At 38.8% G+C, this 20,774-nt stretch overlaps 1 protein-coding gene across 18 annotated transcripts in view; it reads right to left on the bottom strand.

Moving 5' to 3' along the window:
* Positions 1-20,774, bottom strand: part of LRCH3 (leucine rich repeats and calponin homology domain containing 3) — a 59,227-nt gene that overhangs the window by 5,942 nt on the left and 32,511 nt on the right. For 2 of the 18 annotated variants that reach the window (XM_019007790.1, XM_019007788.1), the window contains exons 8-21: positions 20,244-20,364; positions 17,666-17,814; positions 16,288-16,364; positions 13,434-13,529; positions 12,980-13,031; positions 12,703-12,843; positions 11,417-11,464; positions 10,238-10,291; positions 7,148-7,228; positions 5,791-5,862; positions 4,911-4,959; positions 4,304-4,417; positions 3,602-3,720; positions 1,970-2,107 (exon numbers count right to left, since the gene is read on the bottom strand). In XM_019007790.1, the coding sequence (XP_018863335.1) occupies positions 1,970-2,107; positions 3,602-3,720; positions 4,304-4,417; positions 4,911-4,959; positions 5,791-5,862; positions 7,148-7,228; positions 10,238-10,291; positions 11,417-11,464; positions 12,703-12,843; positions 12,980-13,031; positions 13,434-13,529; positions 16,288-16,364; positions 17,666-17,814; positions 20,244-20,364 (1,311 nt within the window). Of the gene's footprint in view, positions 1-1,969; positions 2,108-3,601; positions 4,181-4,303; positions 4,418-4,719; positions 4,960-5,790; positions 5,863-7,147; positions 7,229-10,237; positions 10,292-11,416; positions 11,465-12,702; positions 12,844-12,979; positions 13,032-13,433; positions 13,530-16,287; positions 16,365-17,665; positions 17,815-20,243; positions 20,365-20,774 lie in introns of those variants that run through there. The other 16 variants (XM_019007789.1, XM_019007792.1, XM_019007793.1 and 13 more) reach the window with 16 other exon arrangements.

The following is a 20,774-nucleotide window of genomic DNA, read 5'->3' as shown; positions in this document are numbered from 1 at the left end:
GCACTGACATAAGCTCATCTAATTCAAAGCAGGCTCTGCTGAAGTTTGCTTTTCTTAGAAAACCATCCCAGTTCTCAAAGCTGTTTTATGAAAAGCTAAGTTATGAATGCTGGATGATTTTAAAAAAAGGACAGTTCTAAGTTCAATATTTATATACACAGTGTTATATAAAACTGGCTAACACTTCTAGTGACTACAGTACAATCATTAAAAAAAGTCTTTTATGAAATGCACATCCATGGCTTCCATGCTGTGATTTCAGAGCAATTTCAAGACATGAAGCATTCCAGAGTCTGTTCTTGATTACTATAATGCAAAACTATATAAATATCAAACCATAGCTCAATTAACAAAGAGGTAAAAAAATAAAGGCTAAATTAAACCAAAAAATAATGTCAGAAGACTGAAAGTGAAGCTTGCTGCTTGTCAGCCTCCTGTAGATGTGTTTAATAGAGCTGTCTGAATTGCACTCATTGGCATTTTTTCTACTAAGGTTTTTTTCTGCAGCTTTCACAGCTCTTCAGACATACCACAGCACAGGCTCTGTCTTGCCTGCTCTCAAAGCTTGTTCTCTTCTGGTTCAAGAGACACTAACTCCCCTCTCCTGTGAACATGCTTTGTAGCAGCAGGCAGCAGCCTCCAGGTGTTCAACACTTCTGTAAGTGATGGGGTTTCTTCTGTCCCCTTCATGTGCTGTGTTTCCCCACCAAGGAAGCAGGTTAAAGGGCAGCACTGGCTTCTTTCTCCCAAAGGTGCAAGGGAGTACAAAGATCACACTGTGCCTGGGGCAGGATGTGATGGCCTCTTCTGCTCCTGGAGCCATGTGACTCCAGGCTGCCTCTTCCTTGGGATTCACATGACAAAGCCGTGATTTAACACAGAATGTTCAGCTGCACATCAAACCAGGCCATTGAAAAGATCTCACTGACACAAGTCTCCTGAGCAGTGGCTCCCTGCCTTTGCTTGGAATGATCCCAGTCTGCCTAAAACACTGGTGTGTCCAGTTCAGTCGTTCTCAAAATAATGGGGCCATCTGCCTGGTCACAGCAAGTCCCAGGGACACAACCACAATGACACACTTCTCAGCCCTGAAAGTGCCACTTCAGATTCCAACCAACATGAAGACTCACTTCAAACGAAGAGTAAGTGAAGACCACGTGCATGTTTCAACTTCTTCTCCAAGGAACAATCTGGTTTTTTTCCCTTATTCATACAATTTAAAGGTGCATAACAAGCAATCTGCCTGTCCATATTACTTTCAAGTAGCTGATCTGAAACATTTTCATTGAACTTTCTGACTTCCACAAACACAAACTGGATAAATAATCTGTTGTTATCTCACAGATTTTGACCGTCCTCTAACTCTGTGCTTTCCCTACAAAATAGACTGCAATGCTCTCAACAGTCCCCTGACACAGCCACCTTTTTCTCCTGTTATCACAAAGGTATGACGAGATTTGTTTTGTTCCAGGAGATGCCGTTTTCCAAGTATATTGAGTGTGTTCTGCTAAAATTCCTAAGCAGAGGAATTTGTAGTGCTATGAAGTGGACACAGTAATCAACTTGGTCTCTGCCTGGTTTCACTGTCTTTTGTAGTGGGATCCTACTTGTAATTCCCTGCTATGTTTTCCTGAACTTCTCATACATTTTGATCTTTTAAAATACCCTGTTTCGGTTTTCATGGTGAACTGTCTTGTATTTCACTAGTTTTGAAGTTAATGTGCTTAGGTAGTACATGAAAATGTTAACATTTGCTTAAAAGCTGTTAGAAGTAACGTCCTTTAAGTGAAACAAAGCCAGACAGAATTTCATTTAGCGACACTGCAGACCTTTTTTAAACAGCACAGATGGTTATTTTTTGTCACGTACATTCACTGAGAATGCTGAGTTTAGCGCCTGCCTGGATTACAGGACTGTGTAGGATGTCACTTTGGACAGCTCTGAAGCAGTGTCAGTGTTACACACTTACAACAGCAGGTGAGGGCACGTGGATGCTGGGGACAGAGCGGGGCCGCACGTGGTTGGCCAGGTGGCACAGAACGACGCCATCGGTGAGAGCCGCGCCGAGGTCGCTGGGCAGTGACACCTTCAACCGCGACTCGATGTTCTGTGGGAAACCAACAGGGACACACATGGGGGAGCTGAGAGCTGCATTCTTCCAGCTGGGGCATTCTGCACAAGCTCTGATGGGGCAGAGTTCCTGCATCACAACTCTGTCTGTCCTCATGGCATTTCCAACCAGCTTTCTGAATAAGCCCAAGGAAAGCCCTGCGCATTACTGTGGCCCAAGGCTGGCCACAGTCTGGGAGCAATTGAGTTCAACAAAGAACAGTTTTCATTGTACAGCACAGTACTAATACAACCATTATTCAAAAATAATGGAAATCAGGATCTAGGAACAGTATTCCTAACCCTACATATTCTCAGAGAATGGTTCTGCCAAGAGAAGTGAAAATAATTGTCTTTGTGGGTTGGAGGATAACACAATTAACAAAAGTCAAGACAATATTTTTGCCTTTAAATAAAAACTGAACTATTTAGCATAAGCAGTCCTGTAAAAAGAACCTAGCTAGCATTTTTTTAAGAGAATGAATAGAAATTCAATTCAAGCTTTCAAACTAATTTGAAATGCTGTGTGAATGTCACCAAGTTGTAATACTGTATCTAATTTTTTAAGTATTATAAAAACAATAAAGCTTAGCTGGGGAGCAGAACAAGAGACAGACTACATAGAAAACAGTCTGAGATAACATAAGAGAGGTTTGCAAACATCACCAAGTAATCTTTCTCCTTTAGAGAAAGGAGACCCTCCTTACTTCAACACTTCCTCCCAAAGAGAGGGAATTTTCTCTGTCTTGGATACTTAGGGCTTTTAAGACTAGTTTCAACCAGTATGTTCTTTTTACTTGGAAAATTCAAACAATTAATTACAGCACCTCAAGAAATCCCTTCATGCTCTGCAGAAACAAGTCTGGGGCAAAGCAGAGCAGTACCTTAATGCCATGTAGCATTTCCCATGTTCCTGTTTATTGTCATTGTACCTGGACAAAAACCAGGAGGGTCTTTCCCCTGGGCAGACAAAAAGCATAAATATTAGAAACATTCGTGGCTCAAATGCTCTGCACTTAACTCAGGATAAGGCAAGAATCAACAGACAGATCTAGAGCACACGAGGAAACCATGATGGCAGCAGTCTCTGCACTCCATCTGCTTTTCTGTCAGCTTCATAGCAAAAAAGAATTTTAAAAAAGGACTTAAAAGGGGACAGTAAAGGCAACTGTCCAGGGAGCTCCTTACTGAAAGCTGGTAAGGAAGAAAGGAAACACACATAAAAGCAGAGTTCACCAGACATTCATGAGCAAGAGTTGACAGTTTTTTATACAGAAGTTGAAGCTGACTTTACCTACCACAAACAACCAAATGAACACCACTGCACCCATCTGAAAGAAGTACATAGACTGTACCACACTGTTTAATTTTGGGCAGTTGTGCCCCATATTGGTTCAGTGAAAGTGGTCCAAAAGACAACTTTTAGCAGATTTAGCAGGGTCACAAAATGCATTTCCTGCTATATCCACGTTCTGGCTCCTGCAGCCCTTACCTTGCGTAGCTGCTCTATCAGCTCCAGTTCTTCCTCCCGCTGTTTGGAGTTTTGTCTCACTCGAGGGTCTGCAGAATCATTAGCAGGAGACAAGGCACAGGTAGAGGATGAAGCAACGGCTAAAACAGCAGCATGAAGGAAAGAAAATCACTAAGCACAGTTTGGCTCTGTGTTGTTTGCTATTGCACACAAAGTTCCAGAATGGGGGCATTACATTCCTTTTTCTTACCTTTGATTATTAATCAAACTAATGGTCTACCAACCTAAATGAGATGTCAACACAATTCCTTCACTGTTTAGATTCTCATCTTTCTGTTGGATAATAGTCATGCACAAACGACAACAAAGTTTTGCCACATGGAGTGTGTTGAAATGGTTCTGTCTTTCTCCAGAAATTCCAATTCTGTTACAGGCTACTGGGCAATGCAAGAATTATCAAGTTGTTGAAGGCTAGTGTGGCAAAGGTCTAAGTGCAGACCGGGATGAGTGAATTCTCACACTTCCACAGATGTGGCAAAAGAATACTGGACGTCTCCAAATAAAACTCTGTTTGTTCACAACATATATGATGTCATCTATCTACAAATGGAAAAAGTAGTTTGATGATAAAGACCTGAAGTAACAAAACACTGCAAGCCCTAGGTAATGCAGATGTCATTATAATGTAGCAAAACTAGCTGATTTCTGAGCTATATAACCTACCTTTCTTGGCTTCATCCCTGACAGCTGTTCGGAAAAGGAAACTCTCAGGTCGCTGGGAAGGGTTTCTATAGGAAGGCGGGGCTGCATGGCCAGGATATGGAGGGGAAAGGTGGACTAAACAAATGTGGAAAGGCACAGGAAAGGAAGGAGGAAGAAGGAAATGGTTAGAGTTTAAATAGGAAATGGGTACAGCAATGTGGTAATTAAAAAGAACAAACCAAAAATTTTAATGCAATGATGACAAAATAAATTACAGCCGTGCATGATAAAAGCAGAGCAGGAAAAGGCACTTCCAAGGACACTTGCATGCAAAGCACATTCCACATACCAATTCCAACAACTGTTGACTCTTGCTGAATGCATCTGTGTGCCAAAGCCTCTATGAAGGCCTAAACCAGCCAAACCCTATGCTCTGCCTAAGGATATGCTTCACCCCTGTTGTCTCTTCCCTTGTGTTTTTTTTCTAAGGAGGCCCAAGAAACTGGGTAAATTCTTGCACACAGCAGTGCCATAGAGGCAGGAACAGATGCTGCCCTCTCTTCATAGGACAAATAAGCAAGCAGGCATTTTGATCTTATTTTTCAGAATTTTTTCCTGTCCCTGTTACCTGTCTGAGCGGTAGGTGAGCCAGGGGAGATGGTAGATCTGTCATCACTCTGTGAACAAAAAAGCAGAAGAGTATGAATGGTCCTAATCTAGAAAGACTTTGACTATATTTTAATTTGCTGTGTTTTAAGAAAAGCTCCAACCATCTAAATGTGTTTCAGAGAAATAAGAAAAAAGACTGTATGCTGACCCAAGTCTTATCCCTGCAGAGACAAAGTATTTTTCTGTAACAGAAATGACACAACTGCTTTTTTTTCCCTTAGAAAAAAGAAAGATGAAACAACACTGACTATGCAACGCCAGATCATTCTTAACTCTTCCTTCTAACCTGAAGTGAAAGGGGACACCAAAAAACAGGTCTTAAGCAACATGAAGAATTGACAATACAGCAGCCCCAACAAGGATACTCCTCTGACACCTTTGCTAATGCAGAACTGCTATTTACTGAGCATCTGTCCCCAGTGAAACACACTGTGGCTTCATCACACTGCTTACACAGACTAATGATTTCTTGTGAGGAATGCATTCAGCACAGCACTTTCCACAGAAAAGAAAGAAACAGGAAAATAATACAAGTGCACTTTCGATGAACTCAACTTGATCAAGAGTAAATAATCTTGTACAGAAAAAGCAACATCAAAGACAACCAAGAATCCCTTAGAGCAGAGACTGGTTACCATGTTTTATAGATCAGGCCTCCTACAGACACAGCCTAAAGCTAAGATGAGGTAATACCTACTACAGCTTAATCAGGTGAATCAGGTTCATACCCTACCTGAACTTTTGATTAGATGCTGACAGACTAACACCTGTTAAAACCGATGACTGGATCCGAGATTTTTTTGTTGGCTCTAGTGGTGAATGATAATAGCAAGAGATACCTTGACAGGACTGAAGGTAGAGGCACTAGGCAGGGTAGTAGCACAGCTTTCTTGGTTCAACCCTGAAAGTGACTGAATGCAGAAAGAAACAGAAGGCAGTAGCAGAGTTAGTGAGTAGCTAACAGGTCGTACACAAAGGTGGAACGCAGCAAAGCTAAAAATTAAGAGGTGATCACGATCACTTCTCAGAAACACTCAACAAGCAACACATATAAATGCGTGCTGAACTATAGTTAAAGCCCTCCTACCCCCCTGAACTTTCTGGGAGGTACAGTGCTTCTTTTACATATAATACAGGGACATTAAAAACAGAATTAAGAACAGTAACTGAGGCCAAAGCTTCTTTAGTAACACCTATGCCATCAGAAAAAAAGGAATTTTACCCTACAACAGTTCATTCTAGGCCACCATTAAAAATAAATAAATGAATTCTTTTTTAATGTTTTGAGGATGCTATGCATGTCTGAAAAATCAGAGAAACCCACATTCAAGAGGCTCAGTAATACCCACTTTGTATCTGCCACAAACACAACTGGTCCTTGTGATTACACACAAAGTAAATGAGATTCTCTGGGGAGAATCTCACTCTTGGGGAAGATGTCAGTGTCAGGATTTACAGTGTTGCCACAAATAAAGTGCAGTCACATTTCAATCATGACCAATATCAAAACCAGCCAAATAAACAACTTTTCCTGTTTATAGAACAGGAGCTGTAGTTGTGCCTATCTGTCACTGACAGGTGGATCTGGAAGGCCAAATCCTATGTCCCGCTGATAGCACCATCAAAACTTTAATATTTGAGGACTGAATGGCTCACTATGCTTTCAGAAACAGCACTCAAACAGAAAAGTGACATTTCAACACAGGAAAGAACATCAAATGACACCTAGAAACACTACAGGGAGTGAAAGACATGTAGGAATTAGCTGTTAAAACATTTGCAACTATTCTGCCACTTCAGAAGAGCACAGCCAGAATGGCTAAAAGGGAAAGTTTACACTCATGGCAAGCCTTAAACACAAATGTTTTTAGGACCTGTACAGACTTACAGCTGATCCTCAAGACTGCCTCTTTCCCCAGAGCAGGGCAGAGCCAAAATGGCGGGGATTTTCTTATTTTTTAAGTTTCAAATATCACTTGACTTAGAAAACACATTAGCTAGCACATGAGAACACTAAAACAATCCAGAACTAGGTGGGCTGTAACAGCTGCTTATTCCTGTAGGAAAAGAGCAGGGCAAGCTTGACACAGACTAACAAGAAGTGGTCACTATGCACAAACCCAGCAGTGAGCAGAGGGAAGGGAACACAGCACAGGGAGGGGCAATCACAACACCAACACACCACATGCTCTTCACCTGTTTGCGAGCGCTTGGCCTCCTTTTAATGGTATTGGTGTTATTGTCAATCTCAAACACAAAGAGAGGCTCAAAGCCATTCTGTCAGGGACAGCAAGGAAAGAAAGAGAGGGAAAAAAGGAAGAAGTGAGGCAAAGAACGACTGTGAGGAAGGGCAGCCACAACACTAAAGGAGCCAGGATGCTGCAGTTCAGACTGACACCACCCTCTGCACATGCTGCACGCACTCTTTAGGTCTAGCACTGAAGTCACAAAAATTTCCCTGTGCCAGAAACAACTGCAGATACAGGCAGTGCCAAAGGAGAGCCCAACCAGAACTCTGCATGGACCAAATAAGGATATTATAAGGGAATTTGGTTATTAAACATTTGAATACACAAATGAATACCAATGGTCTGAGAGAAAATTCCAGGGTACAAGTTTGTGTAAGTCAAGTCCTGCTTACTTTACCCATACCATTATTATTTGTAACACTCTGGTGCTTAACTTAAACTTAGTCTTAACTTAAAATGTTCCAGAGATCCTATGTGCTAACAGTAATATGACATCCTCAGGCCACATTTGAGACCACAACAAGAAAACAACACAAGGAAGGGAGCACAAGGCAGCAATGACACAAAGGTTGTGAGAGCAACAGGTCACAGCATCTGTCTGATGCTTCTGAAGCACCTTGTGGGCTTCACAACAGAGAAATGCAACAGCAGTTAGAGAGGATGTTTTGGGTATTTCCCCCCCTTTAATAGTACTAACCTTGTAAGGGACAGTATAGGAAAAACAAGAAGATATTTGGAAAAAAATGAGATTTAGAAGCAATGAAGGCTGAAATCATCAGCCTAGTGTGAAAAAGCCTGATACCAGCTCTACAAGTAATCTCTGCTCTAATGAAAGGAACTATCCTTGTGAGAACAGCAAGAGATTCTGACTAACACAAAACTTATTTTCTCAGAGAGGCCTGACTATGTTTCTTCAACAATCTTTTAGTCTGGTTATCTATCCCAGGTCAATCCAAAGAAATCTACCACAGTGTGCAATGAAGTTCTACAGCCAGACTTCACTTCAAATCACAGGTATGCAGGAGAAACTACAACTAAACTGAACCATTAACATTCACAGAAGGTATGAGCAATCATTCTGACACTTCAGACCAACTGTCCTGACATTGTTTATAAACATAAGGAAATGGTCAGAGTAACCTGTGCAACATGAATACATTTTAATTTTAATTAGCGATTAAAGACAGCAACAAGATGACCAGAAGAAACACAAAAGATTCTAAAAAGGAGATTCACAACTTTGATTTTTTGTTAAAGCATTAACAATGCCAGAAGAGCGAAGCAGTAAAATAAAAGCTCACTTGCTTTCTAACTACATATTAGATTTAGTACTTTTAAAAGCTTTTCCTTATGTCCTCAGAAATTGGACCTAGTTAAATTTTCAACCTGTAAGGACAGGGAAAATGTCAAATGAAATACAATAGAATATAAAAAAGTAAAAGCAATGTAAACCCTTATATTTTTTTAAAAGCAAACTGATGACCGTTTCCTTGATGGTGAACAAGTTTTTATCACATAAAATACATTTGTGTAAACAAAAGATGGTACAAATTCATGAGCTAGTATGGGCCTGATGTTCCAGTTACAGTAATTGCAAGAAACTGCTGCCCTGACATATGTGATCATTAGGCACAGTGTGGATTTCCACCACAGAAGAGAGCTGCAGATCAGAAACTGCAGCATTTCACATACTATTATAACTTAGCGCTGCTGAAAAATGTGAGGAATCAAAAGAAAAATGAAAACAGAAATTATTGCTTTCAATCCTTCCCTGCCAGCCTGGTCACTCTTTTTGTGAAGTTAAAGAATGTAACTTGGTTAAAGACAAAAAAGGAAACAAATAGCAATGGAAGCCAGTTTCAAGGTAGTTTCTGAAAATTCTGTATCTTAATTTGCAACAAAAGTCAATCATGTGTTCACTCAATCAAATAGAAATGGGGTTCTTACAGGTGTATTTAAAGTATGTTCCAAAGACAAATTCACTGACAACAGAAAATCATCTCAACCCAAACTACTGCTGTTCTCTTGCTTTTATGACCTAACTATGAAAGCACATTTTAATATGCTCACTGATAGGGATTTCTCTAAACAGCAACATGATTATTAAATTTCTCTCTAACATTTTAAGCTTTCTTTCTCACCCACAAAGTGGTAGTCTTATGAAAGCAGAGAATCCAAAAAGTCTGAATAAAGACAGTAAACATCTTGACCAACACATTGAGGAGAGAGACACTCTAATCAAGAGCACTGCCTAAAGAAAATTTAGGCAGATAATGGAAGCACATAAATCAAGAAAATAAATTCTAGGCATGCACTCATGCAAGAGCAGGCAAATCAGGTGTATTCTTAATTTTCTAGACATAGATTATGACATTAATTGGATTTTTAGTTATGCTACATTGCTAAGATGCCACAAAGGAAGAAATAGCATAAAACATGAATCATGTGCATACATGTTTTTATTTTTGGTAAGTGTTCAAAAGAAATCATTTTAAGACATTTGCACTAATAAACAATAAAACTGTATGAGGAGTATTTCATGATTTGTAGCATTCACAAGTAGAACACTTTTTTCTTGTGCCAAGTATTTCTAACCCCCATGTGCAGGACATAGACTAAGTTAAAATAGAAGGCTGTATTCTATAAAGCATTAAAATTGCTTACTTGGCACTGAAGAGCACATCAAAAAGCAAGCTGAATGGAGAAGAAATCAAACCAGAACAACTAGAGGTGAATTTTTCATTTCAGAAACTGTTTCTTACTATCAGTAACTTCTGCTCTTAAACAAAATATAAGCTTTAATTATATTGTAGAAAAATATCATAGTATTATTAGCAAATGTCTGACAGCAAAAGTGTTGACATATTCATAACATCATAGTTCACAGCTAAGCTACTTTTCAAAGGAGATGGTCATGTTTTATGCTATTTAGATTAGCTCTAAAACAGCTGGTCTAATCTGAGACAATCATAACATGTTGTCATTTCTATGCTCTAGAATCTGCTACAGAAAAAGGCCATTACGTGCAGGGTCTTACCACTAACAAGGCACTATCATCAGTATGCTGAGACCTTCTGGATGGAAAGGGACACTGGGAGGTGGGAGAGATGGAGCAATGTCAGAAACACACACAATGTCAGAAACATGGTATACGAACAGACAGACATTTTGGAACATGTACTGCTTGCTTATAGCACTGTGAAGCTCTTTAAAACAATCCATGAAGTATCTGTAACTCTGTAGGAATACACAGCCACGTGACCCAGGAATTACAGCACAGTTGTATTGCTTAAGGAATCAATTATTCTGCTTTCTGTCTTGTGTCAAGTACATACAGAACACTATGCATTCAGAGTGCTTACTCTGGTAGAACAAAGAACCTTTTAGAAGAATAAATTAAGAACAGAAAAACATTAAGAACAAAGAGGAGCAAAAACTATTTCAATTACCCCATGTTTTGGTAATTTTTTAACATGAGTTAGTTGGAAAATGCTGCTAAAGAACTATCATATTTGTTATTATATTGGAAGTTTTGATCTGATTAACACTACCAAGTGAATTATCTTTCTCTGGACGAAGGTGGGGATGGCAACCAGTGGAAGAGCTGTCACTATGCAGAAATCTGATGCAGAGAGTGAACAGATGTCATTGGCTCAGCTCTGTATATTTTAGAAGACTGAGCTTTGTATGATTTGTATTCCTGGTTTTGATTATGGAAACTATATTACTATAAAACTATAGTAGAAAAAACCACAAAACTTAAAAACTATTTATTCCTTTTTGTGACAACCCTCAAAATTCTAAAACTTAGTATTTCTGGGACAACTGGTGATCTGATCACAGGAAACCAGGAGAAAAACTGATCTGTGAAGGATGACTGTAGCACTGTAACTTGACTGAACATTCCTGTTAGAATATAAACTATACTGCTCACAAGGAGCAGGTTAAAATGGAACATTAAATTTATTTTCTGCAAAGAACATAGAAGAAGTACAAAAAACAATGAAACAACACACTTGGACAAGCAATCTACACAAACAGAAGAAAAGTAGACTGACCCCATTAAAAAAACCCAGCCAAGGCTTAATAATATGTGAAAAAACTATGCTATAACCCAGTTTTGAGGTGTTTTCCCCACAATGAGGAAAATAACTCTGATGGAGAGCTAAGAATTTAAGTGCTGACATCCCTACTAAGGCTCTTATCGGACTCTTACCTCACTATCCATTGGACTTTGTTTCTGAGGACTTAAGGAGGCTTTTTGCTACACAGAAAAATAAAAAATTAAATTTAAAATAATTTCATAAAGAAACAAAAACTCAGAACAAACCAGCATAACTCAAAAGTGTTTTAAATCAGAAGTCTTAATTTTTAAATAGAACATGCATTGGGAAAACTGCAAATTTCACTGAGCTGAAACTTCCCTGATATCAGTAAAAAAGCAGCCTTTATTCCACATTCAAACAACCAAAAATTTCTAATTATGCATATGAAAGATGCATAATGAACCCAAAATACAACCCAAGGGAGGAATTTAACTGCTGAGAATAAAGCGGTCATGAATAAGAAAGGAAACAGATGAAAAATACCCAAAAATCAAACCCAAACCAAAAGCCCCAGGAGACTCATCAGTGAACAACATGCATCCTATAAGCTTAATTTTTAACTAAAAGACTGAGCTGAATCTTTAATAAGCAGCTTTACTACAAAATAGTGCCAGGGGCTTGGTAGTAGTTGTTGCTATGAAAAGCCTAGTTTCAGGCAGCTAAGACCCTTTTTCTAAACTAACTTTATACATTAAATATAAGCAATAAACCACCCTTTGCCTCTCTGCAGACCACCCTAAACCCAAAATAAATATTAACCATAACATTTCTTACATTTGTGATGGTGAGATTCAGGTAAGTGACCAGAGCAGCAATCAGTAAAACAAATTTAAATCAACTATCATATAAATAAACTGGCATGTTAAGCAGAAGACTTCATATGGAATGCACAGACAGTGAAGATAGAGTGCTCAGAGTGAGTGCCTGATGTACCACAGGTCTGCACCCACACTTTACAGAACTTATTTTATTATCACAAAATAGCAAAATAGATGAGGCAGCATTATATTTTTGTGTGTATGATTATTTACTCCCTGCCAAATCTGTCTTCAAAATTAAACTGCCTCTATGCCTGCTTGGATAAAGGCCTCTTCTTTCTTAAACCAATCCCATCACATCTATGCAAATGAAAATTGAGAAAATTAGGTAAAATATGCAAAAATCGGAATTCCTTTCAACAATTACATTTTGGGTAAATCTTCCATCTTATTCCCCAGTTCTAGCTTTGCCTGTGTTAAGCTACAGCATCAACACTTAAGGGACTTAAATGGTATTTGTCCAAATTCCTTATAAAGTGCCAGGAGCATAACACACAAGCAGTAATTACCATGGCAATTAGTTATAATTAAGGGATTTAGAAAAGATAAAGTATGAAGTATGTACTAAAAGGAGGCACCTTAACAAAGTCAAGGACAGCTTCTCTCTGAATCTGCTTAGTTCTCATCCTCTCCTCCTCGTACTGAAGGGCTGCCAGCTGTGCCTCCCGACGGGTGCGCTCGATGTGCCGGCGGTGCAGCTCAGAATCTGTGTTGGGCACCTGCAATCAAACAGGGCATCAGGCTGTGAGGTCAGAGCTGCAGATGGGTTATGGAGAAACACCCCGTGTCTTATGGATAACATCAGTTTGGTTTTGCCACAAACTCATTCAAAACTATTTGAATTCTATGTGTTACCTGGGTGTGGTGACTTGATAGCGAGAGAAAATAAGGTGAATCAGGCAGGGGTCTGACAAATGCAAAAACAGAGAGTAAGTAGACTTTTAAGCTTAAATATAAAAATTCTGCAAACATGAATTGTCAGTGACATACAAACATCTGATCAAATCAGAAGAGTAACTATTAACAGCTGTGTTAATGATTTAACTCACTATGAATGACAGATTTTGTGAAGTAATTTCTATTTCTTCTCCTGAATTGCAATAACATTTTTTTACAGCACAAGATGTACCAGTGGGATTGTACATTTGGCCTACTACATTGAGACACTCAGTACTTTATACCCATTCTCTAAGAATAACCAAACGAGGAATTTCTCACATGATCCTCATTTAGAGGATAGTATGGTTATTTGAGGGAGGGGAAAATAATAAAATGAATCTGCAGAAACACTCTGTTTCTTTTTCCCTACCTCTCTGTCCTGTCCACATAATTCCTTAGTACTTGGTGATGCTCTCTGTCCTGCATCAAATTTAGAGTTTCAGGTCTTCGTAATTCATCTGTATCCCTGCAGGTAAGATAGCAGGTGGAAGGGGATTTGGCCACTGATGCACATAAGACTACTGTCAGGTTAATTCCACTACAGATTACAACTGTCTTTGTGAGAGAAATGCCCAAACAATTAGCTTCAGATAATCACAAAAGTGAAACTTGGACTAAAGAAATCACATTGTGATACCAAGTCAGATCACAACTACTGCAGTTCATAACTAAACATAACTTGCTTAATTAACAATGGTTAATGGTTACACAAAGATGTAATCTCTCTTTTAAAACAATATTTGTATTATTGCAGGCCTTATTCTGCTCTGGAAAGAGCAGAATTATTTTTAAACATCAGGACCCTTTGGTATTTTCAGCACAAACCTGCTCCTCACCAATCAGGTGACTGCCAGGGACACAAGCCCTCAAAGTCACAAGGTAAACAAAAACCTATGTGACTCTTACCCATCATATCAACAGTAAGAAAGAAATTTTGCAGTCAGTTCTTTGCTGGAAGGCAGATGTTAGCACTGAAACAATTCCCAAGGTCCACAGCCTACATTATGTAGCCTGACATGTTGCTGCCTAGAAACAAGTTGATGGAAATCAAGGAGCTTACTCTTGACAGCCTAAACTCTGCAACCTTTGCTCCTGGGGCAGCCATGGAACACAGACACACTTAACCATGCACTTCCAAAAAATGTCAGTCCAGCTGACTGTGTGCACACTTAGGGCCTTGCCCTCATGGAGATGAGATGTGCAAGACCCATGTTACAGGTCTCTTCTGTTACTTAAATTAGCACTGAAGCACATGACAAACCCGTTACTTAGAGCTGTTTTAAACAGACAGGACTGGGTTCAGCTCAGTGCCAAGGAGTGTCTTCAGAGCACACACAGCTTTGTTGCATCAGGAATGCACCACAGTCTGTCCAGAGGCATAAACTGTATTTATTTAATTGAATCAACTAATATAAGTACTCTAGAGATGAAGTCTGTGTTACATCCAACTTTCAGAGTTTTAATGGCTCCAGCATGCTAAAGAAAAAAAAAGAAAAAAAAGAAAAAAAAAAAAAAAAAAAAAAGAAGAGGCTGCCTGCCAAGGCATTTGCACAGAATAACTGTGGAAGCATTTGACAGCTTGTGGTTGCCACAAAATAAAATATTTGACTAATACAAGTTTAAAATACAAAAAAATTACTCATTGTCATATGTCTGTTTTTACACAATTTTGAAGGCAATAACATGTTCTGGTTTTAGTGCCTTAAAAATTTCACTCTGCTGCAGCACAGTAAGCTACAATTCATTCAGATCGCTGATTAACTACTTCTGCATGGAGATCTGCTGCTATCCTTAAGTTAAATTTTGAAATCACTGGATACCTTACTGAACTACAACTTCCTGTATCATTAACATCTGTCTGTGTAAACAGCAGCTCTCCCCAGCTAACCAGCCTTCTCCTATTTCCTTCAGATCTATCATGGAAAACAGTGTTGGTGAAGTCTAATTATTTCCATGTTGACATTTGAACAAATGTTCAAATAAAAAGTATGTAAACAAACAAGCAAAAAAATCAATCTTTCAAACCAAGAGCACTCACTTTTTTGGTGGAGAACATGGCAGAATTGCTACATCACTTTCTACCTGACTTGTGGACAGAGTAAGGAATGCTGACATGCTGAAATGGTGACCCTCCCTTGTATCAGTACAGCTACTGTATCTGCATATTTTCTCCACGTTTCAGAATGCCTATTAAAATGTTGACAAAATGCTGGGAAAATTTACACACTCATCTTGGCTTCATTTCTTCTCTCAGTACCATTTTAGAATCCATCGAAAACTGGTTTCTACTGGCAGCATAAGTAATGACATAGGCAGGACTACCAGTTGTCTTTTCCACCACTCCCCTGCCCTCCCCCCCAAACATTCCAAGTACAACTGGGCATGTTTTTTGTTGAGTCCCTGCAAATTCACTTTCACTCCACAGAACACTGAAATGCCTCAATAGCATAATAAACGTTCGCTCAATTTTCATTTGCAAGAATTTGCTTTGTATCTTTTATTTGCTTATTTACTTTTCTTTTAACTAGACATCCAAAATTCCTTTCAGAAACCTAACTACCCCTCATTGATACTCTGTCCAGTTCTGACCTTTATTTTACACATAAGCATTCTCTCCAATAAGCCAAGTAATCATTAAAGAGCATGGGCATACTTCATCAAAATAAGCAACTCGTTTTCAGAATTGATTTCCATTCTATCCTTTCTGCTGATGTAAGCTCATGATTATGGCCAGAAAGATACTTTTTAAAATAAATTAATCTTCGACAACACCAAAACCAGCAGGAGTCAACCACGAATGTGTCCTCGTGGCACATCAGATATTCCACAGTATCTCTATCCTTCCTGCAAGTACCTTTATCCCTTCTGTTCTCTATGTAATACAGCTTAAATCAACTATTTAATCAAAGCACAAATGAGATTTAATCAAACCACAAAAAGCAGATATTAAATCAGTTTAAAAATATGTACTTTAATTATGGAGATTTGTTTAACCAACTGATTTTAAGTCAAGCATTGGCATAGAACAGTTATGCCTTTTGCTCACTGCCATTATTAGAATTCCAATTCCTAATTTGGAGCAGTAACTTATCAAAAAAGTGCCATACACACTCCCAACAAAGCAACAGAAAACAATGCCATTTTATAAACACGTTCAGTAAATATATGCTCTGAATTCATCATGAAATTCTGGATAAAATTACTGTTAACACAGTAATTCTTACCTGTTTTGATGTAAATGTCGTCTTGTATCCTCTGCTCTCTGAAATTCTCTGACGGATACAGGTTTTACTGGTGAGCTCTAAGCAGAAAACCACAAAAGACTGTACATTAATGCCAAACAGTCTCTTTGCAGAGCTACATCTGTAACAACTGGTATTTAAAACATCTGAGAAGAACAAACTACAAGTTACGGATGTTAATTTTCAACCAAGCAAGCTCACTCTTATTTTTTTATCACATTTAAATCAATAATAGATTCAAGATTAAATATGCCTGCTGATAACTTCAGGAGTTTCAAACCTCCAGTATTAAGAATCATGCAGACAAGTTCATGTAGGTATGAAGTTTGTACTGAAATGTAAATACATTCTTTGGCGTTTAACTCTACAAGTGTACAGCAGTGAAGACTGGATTCTTAGAAAAAGAGAACAAAGGAGCTGATGGTCTTTTATGATATTCTAAAGACAGGTCCCAGAAGACCTAAGAAAGCAAAACATGGGATTAATATAACATGACTTTAGGTTTAATATGAGCAATGAAATAATTTATCCTATGGGAACAGAGACATATTGACTTGGGTGTTATTCAAAAACTTCCACTGACACCCATTAACGCAAGAAAATAGAAACTTTTCAAGATTAACTTGCTAATTTTCACTCATGCCTGCATGCATGCTGCTATATTGCAGTCAGCCTTCTTAAGTAGTATTTTGGACTTTTTAGAGAAGCTACTCATTCAGCTAAAAGCAGCTGAATTGTTAAGACTAGACAGACCCCAAGAAATAGCTGTTGTGAGCTGACTTTTCCCCACCTACAGCAAGGAGTCCTTAGGTTGCATTGCCTACAGTTGAATTTTCTGAGTTCTGCTCTAGTGTCTGTGCTTCAGTTTCCGTGATCTGATGTTGAATTTGTGAGCTTTGCAAAATGAATGCATCTCTCATATCTGTGTGACTGATTTTAAACACAGTACTATGAAGCTGACAAGATAGGGACCAAGCTCCTACATAAAAGCTAAAGATCCACTTTTTTTTTCCTTTCTTCAAATAGCAAATATCTTTCTGCTTCAAAACATGCAGAGCTTTTAAAGGACACATCTGAATCACGGCACCATAGTTACTGTTTAAGCAGAGGAGCCACAAAGATTTTTTTTAGACAAGTTATTCCTGTAGTCTGTACAGTGAGACACTGAATTGTACATAGGTATTAATTAAGACTGACAGAACACAGAAGGAAACATGATGTTGGCTAAATCTCTGCTTCTGTAGGTTCAGTTTCTGAGGACTCTCTCCAGAAGTGTAACATCCAAATGACTTAACTGGGGAGAGTTTGCACAAGGCTTTGCTGGGGTGTGTGAAGTGAAGAAATGCAGTAAAAGCACCACCTCATTGGAGATCCGCCGCTGGTCTATGTATGCCATGAACTGGGAGCTGAGGCTGTCTGAGTCCAGGCACTTGGGCTGCCTCACCTCTTCCTCCTCCTCCTCCGTGGCACAGCTGTCAATGTAGTCGATCTGATCGAGATCATGTTCCACTTGACAAACATACACAGAGAAAACACACACAATTAGGTAAGCCATGAGAGAGGAAAAAACCCAACAATGCAGCAAGGTCAGAGGGCCCTGCTTTTTCTGCCATCTGGGAAAGCTCAGCCTGAAAGCTCCTGGATTTTGCCAGGCCCACTAACATTAGACAAACAAATTTTGAAATAATGATGAAATTTATGCCTTTTAAAAAGCAACAAGGAAGCAGTTTTATACTGCTGGTTACAGATACTTTTGCAGTGACTGAAAAAGAAAATACTGTGATTTCCTTTTCAAAAACTATATATCAAAATCTTTCAGCTTTTATCAAGACTGTGTAATGACCTGTGTACAGTTTGGGATAATTTCTCTTGGTTCTCTGTCAGAAAAATCAGAACGGACAGATCCTTCTACTACTATTACTACTACAACAAAATAAAGCAGCATGTCTAAGTTATCTGAGTGCAAATACAATAAATATGTGACCTGTATGTGGAAATAATGAACAACACTACAGAAAACAACAAAATTGCTCTAAAACAATATAAGGCACCTGCAATTATATTTTAAAAGAAGAATGAAAAAATAAATTAGGAATCACTGAAATGAGAGCAAGAAACAGCATGGTTTGGATGGTATTGATTTTCCTTTGTGTGGGAGATATTATGTAGGGCAATTTTTTCACTTGTCACTGCTTTTCCACATTCTGCCCAGGGATTCTGAGAGTCATGACATTGAGCAAATGCCTCTGGTGAAAAATACTGCACTGGGGATGCAGGGGAAAGCCTAAGTTCCCTTTCAGTGCACTAGAGCTTTCTTTTATTCTTAAAACTCTTCCCAAACTTGCTCCAGACTCTTCCAGACATTCTTCTTCACTCCCCCGCCCCTTTCCTGCTTGTCTGAAACAGACTTCTCTTTGCCTCACCACACAATCTAGCAACTGTTACTGCCAAAGCCACCCCCTCTGCTACTACAACCATCCAAAACTACATTCCTGTACAGTATAGCTTCATTAAATCTCCATCTCAGTTTCAAATCTTAAAAAAAACACCTCAAACTCCCCTTCTTTACAGGCTTGCTTATTAAATAATGATGATGATAATAACCATAGTAATACAGAAAAAGGTGAAAGACAGTAGTATTTGTCTTAGGCACACAAAACTGCAAATCATCTGGATCTCTGATAGCCACATGCTATGGTTTGTGCCTCTCTCAGACAGACCTACATCATGCTCCAGCTTAAAAGTCTGCTAGGCATTTTGAAATCCCTGGTGTACAAAACCCAAAGAACAAAATAAAGTTAGTCTTGGAGGCAGAGCTGGCAGCACAACCTGTTATTAAGGCTGCCCAGAGCTCCCCATGACACCATGTCTTCAATTCCTTTAACTGCCAGAATTTAACTGTTTGAACTGAATTTTTTCCCCATTAATGTGTGAAAGAGCATGAGACAACTAAAGAGTTTCAGGTATTTCTAGAAGGTGGCAGAGAAAACAAAAAATTGTGGCACATAAGACTAAGACCAAGAAGATGGCAAAAGATAAAGATGGGGAGGAGGAGGGAAGAAAGAAGAAAAAAGTGGGAGCTGGGCACAGGAGATTAGATGTAGCTGAGAACAGCAACACTTAGAAAAAATGAACAGTAGCCGTCAGGGAAAATGAAAAACAGGGAGCAGCTGAGAAAGAAGAATCAATCAAAGTATATGCAGATGAGATCTAATAAGTAGTGCAAAACAATGGAGAAGAAGGAATGATTGAAAAAAACACCCTGAAAGACTTAAAATTAAGGTATATAAACAAAAGGAGACATTGGTAGATGCAGATTACTGGAAGTTAAAAGGAAGGACGACTGTGGAGATCAAGAAACATGGAAAGCACGATCACCTCTTGAACAACTATGAAGGTGATCCTGTATGACTGCAGGACACCAATTGAGAGAGTTCAACAAAGCACTGCCACTCACAAAAACCAGCCCTCCTGGAAGATAAGTTTGGATTAAAATCCAAGACTGGAATGAGACACTTGTACTAGTCAGAAATATAAAATTCCCTGACAAAACTGCTCATCCTGTTCTGACAGCAGTCAGCACAGAGCACTGACAATTTACTATGGCAGTAAATTTTCCCCAGAAGCTCAAACAGCAAAACTCCATGCACTGAAATTCAATATTCCAAAATACCATTTGAGACAGCTGGAGACTCTAACATAGGATACAGGCAAAAGCTGACAACATTTTCAAGAAAATACCAATTCTGCTATTTGATTTTGCCTTTAACCTCCTTGAAACAACAGTAGTTTTACAGTTTCCACAACGCTGTTTTTGTGTAATTCCACCTAGACATTTTGGGCTTCTTTCCTCTTTAAACAAGCTACTATCTATAGGAAACATTCTGGAACTTTTATAATGATGACAATAAATACTGTTAGCAAAGGTCACTACTTACCTCCACCATTAGTTACAACTGCACCCCCTCTGTTTTCTTGGTACTGATTTTCTCTCCTCAGTCTCTGTTCTTTGGTGATCTCTGCTACACGCAACGGGAGATCTGAGAACTCATCTGTTGGCTTTGGAAAACAAACAGTGAAGTCTGGAAACATTTTTCTTCAGAAACATAATTTTGTAATCTATTACTTCTTGATTTGTACTTCAATTGCCCTGTTTTACAACCACAAAACACTAATGCAAAGCAAAATATAATGTATTGATTTAAAAAAAACCATATAGTTGAGCTTTGTTTAGAAACCAGCTGCCTACAGTTTGAATGCAGTAACTGCACATGACTGAAAATGTCCCAGGACAGGAAATCCTAACACCTTCTCCAAAATCAAATTAAGAGTGCAAGTATGGAGTACAGCTCACTGTGACACTTTAGGTCTTGGCTATTTTCTAGTTGCCCCAAGAGGAAAAGGGAACTTCCTCCTGGCAATAATAATTGACAATCTTTTTGCTAAAAGATCCTATTTTCCTGCTTCTA

The sequence above is a fragment of the Parus major genome, chromosome 9 (genome assembly GCF_001522545.3).
Source record: "Parus major isolate Abel chromosome 9, Parus_major1.1, whole genome shotgun sequence".
Classification (NCBI taxonomy): Eukaryota; Metazoa; Chordata; class Aves; order Passeriformes; family Paridae; genus Parus; species Parus major.
This window is presented reverse-complemented; position numbering and strand designations above follow the sequence as displayed.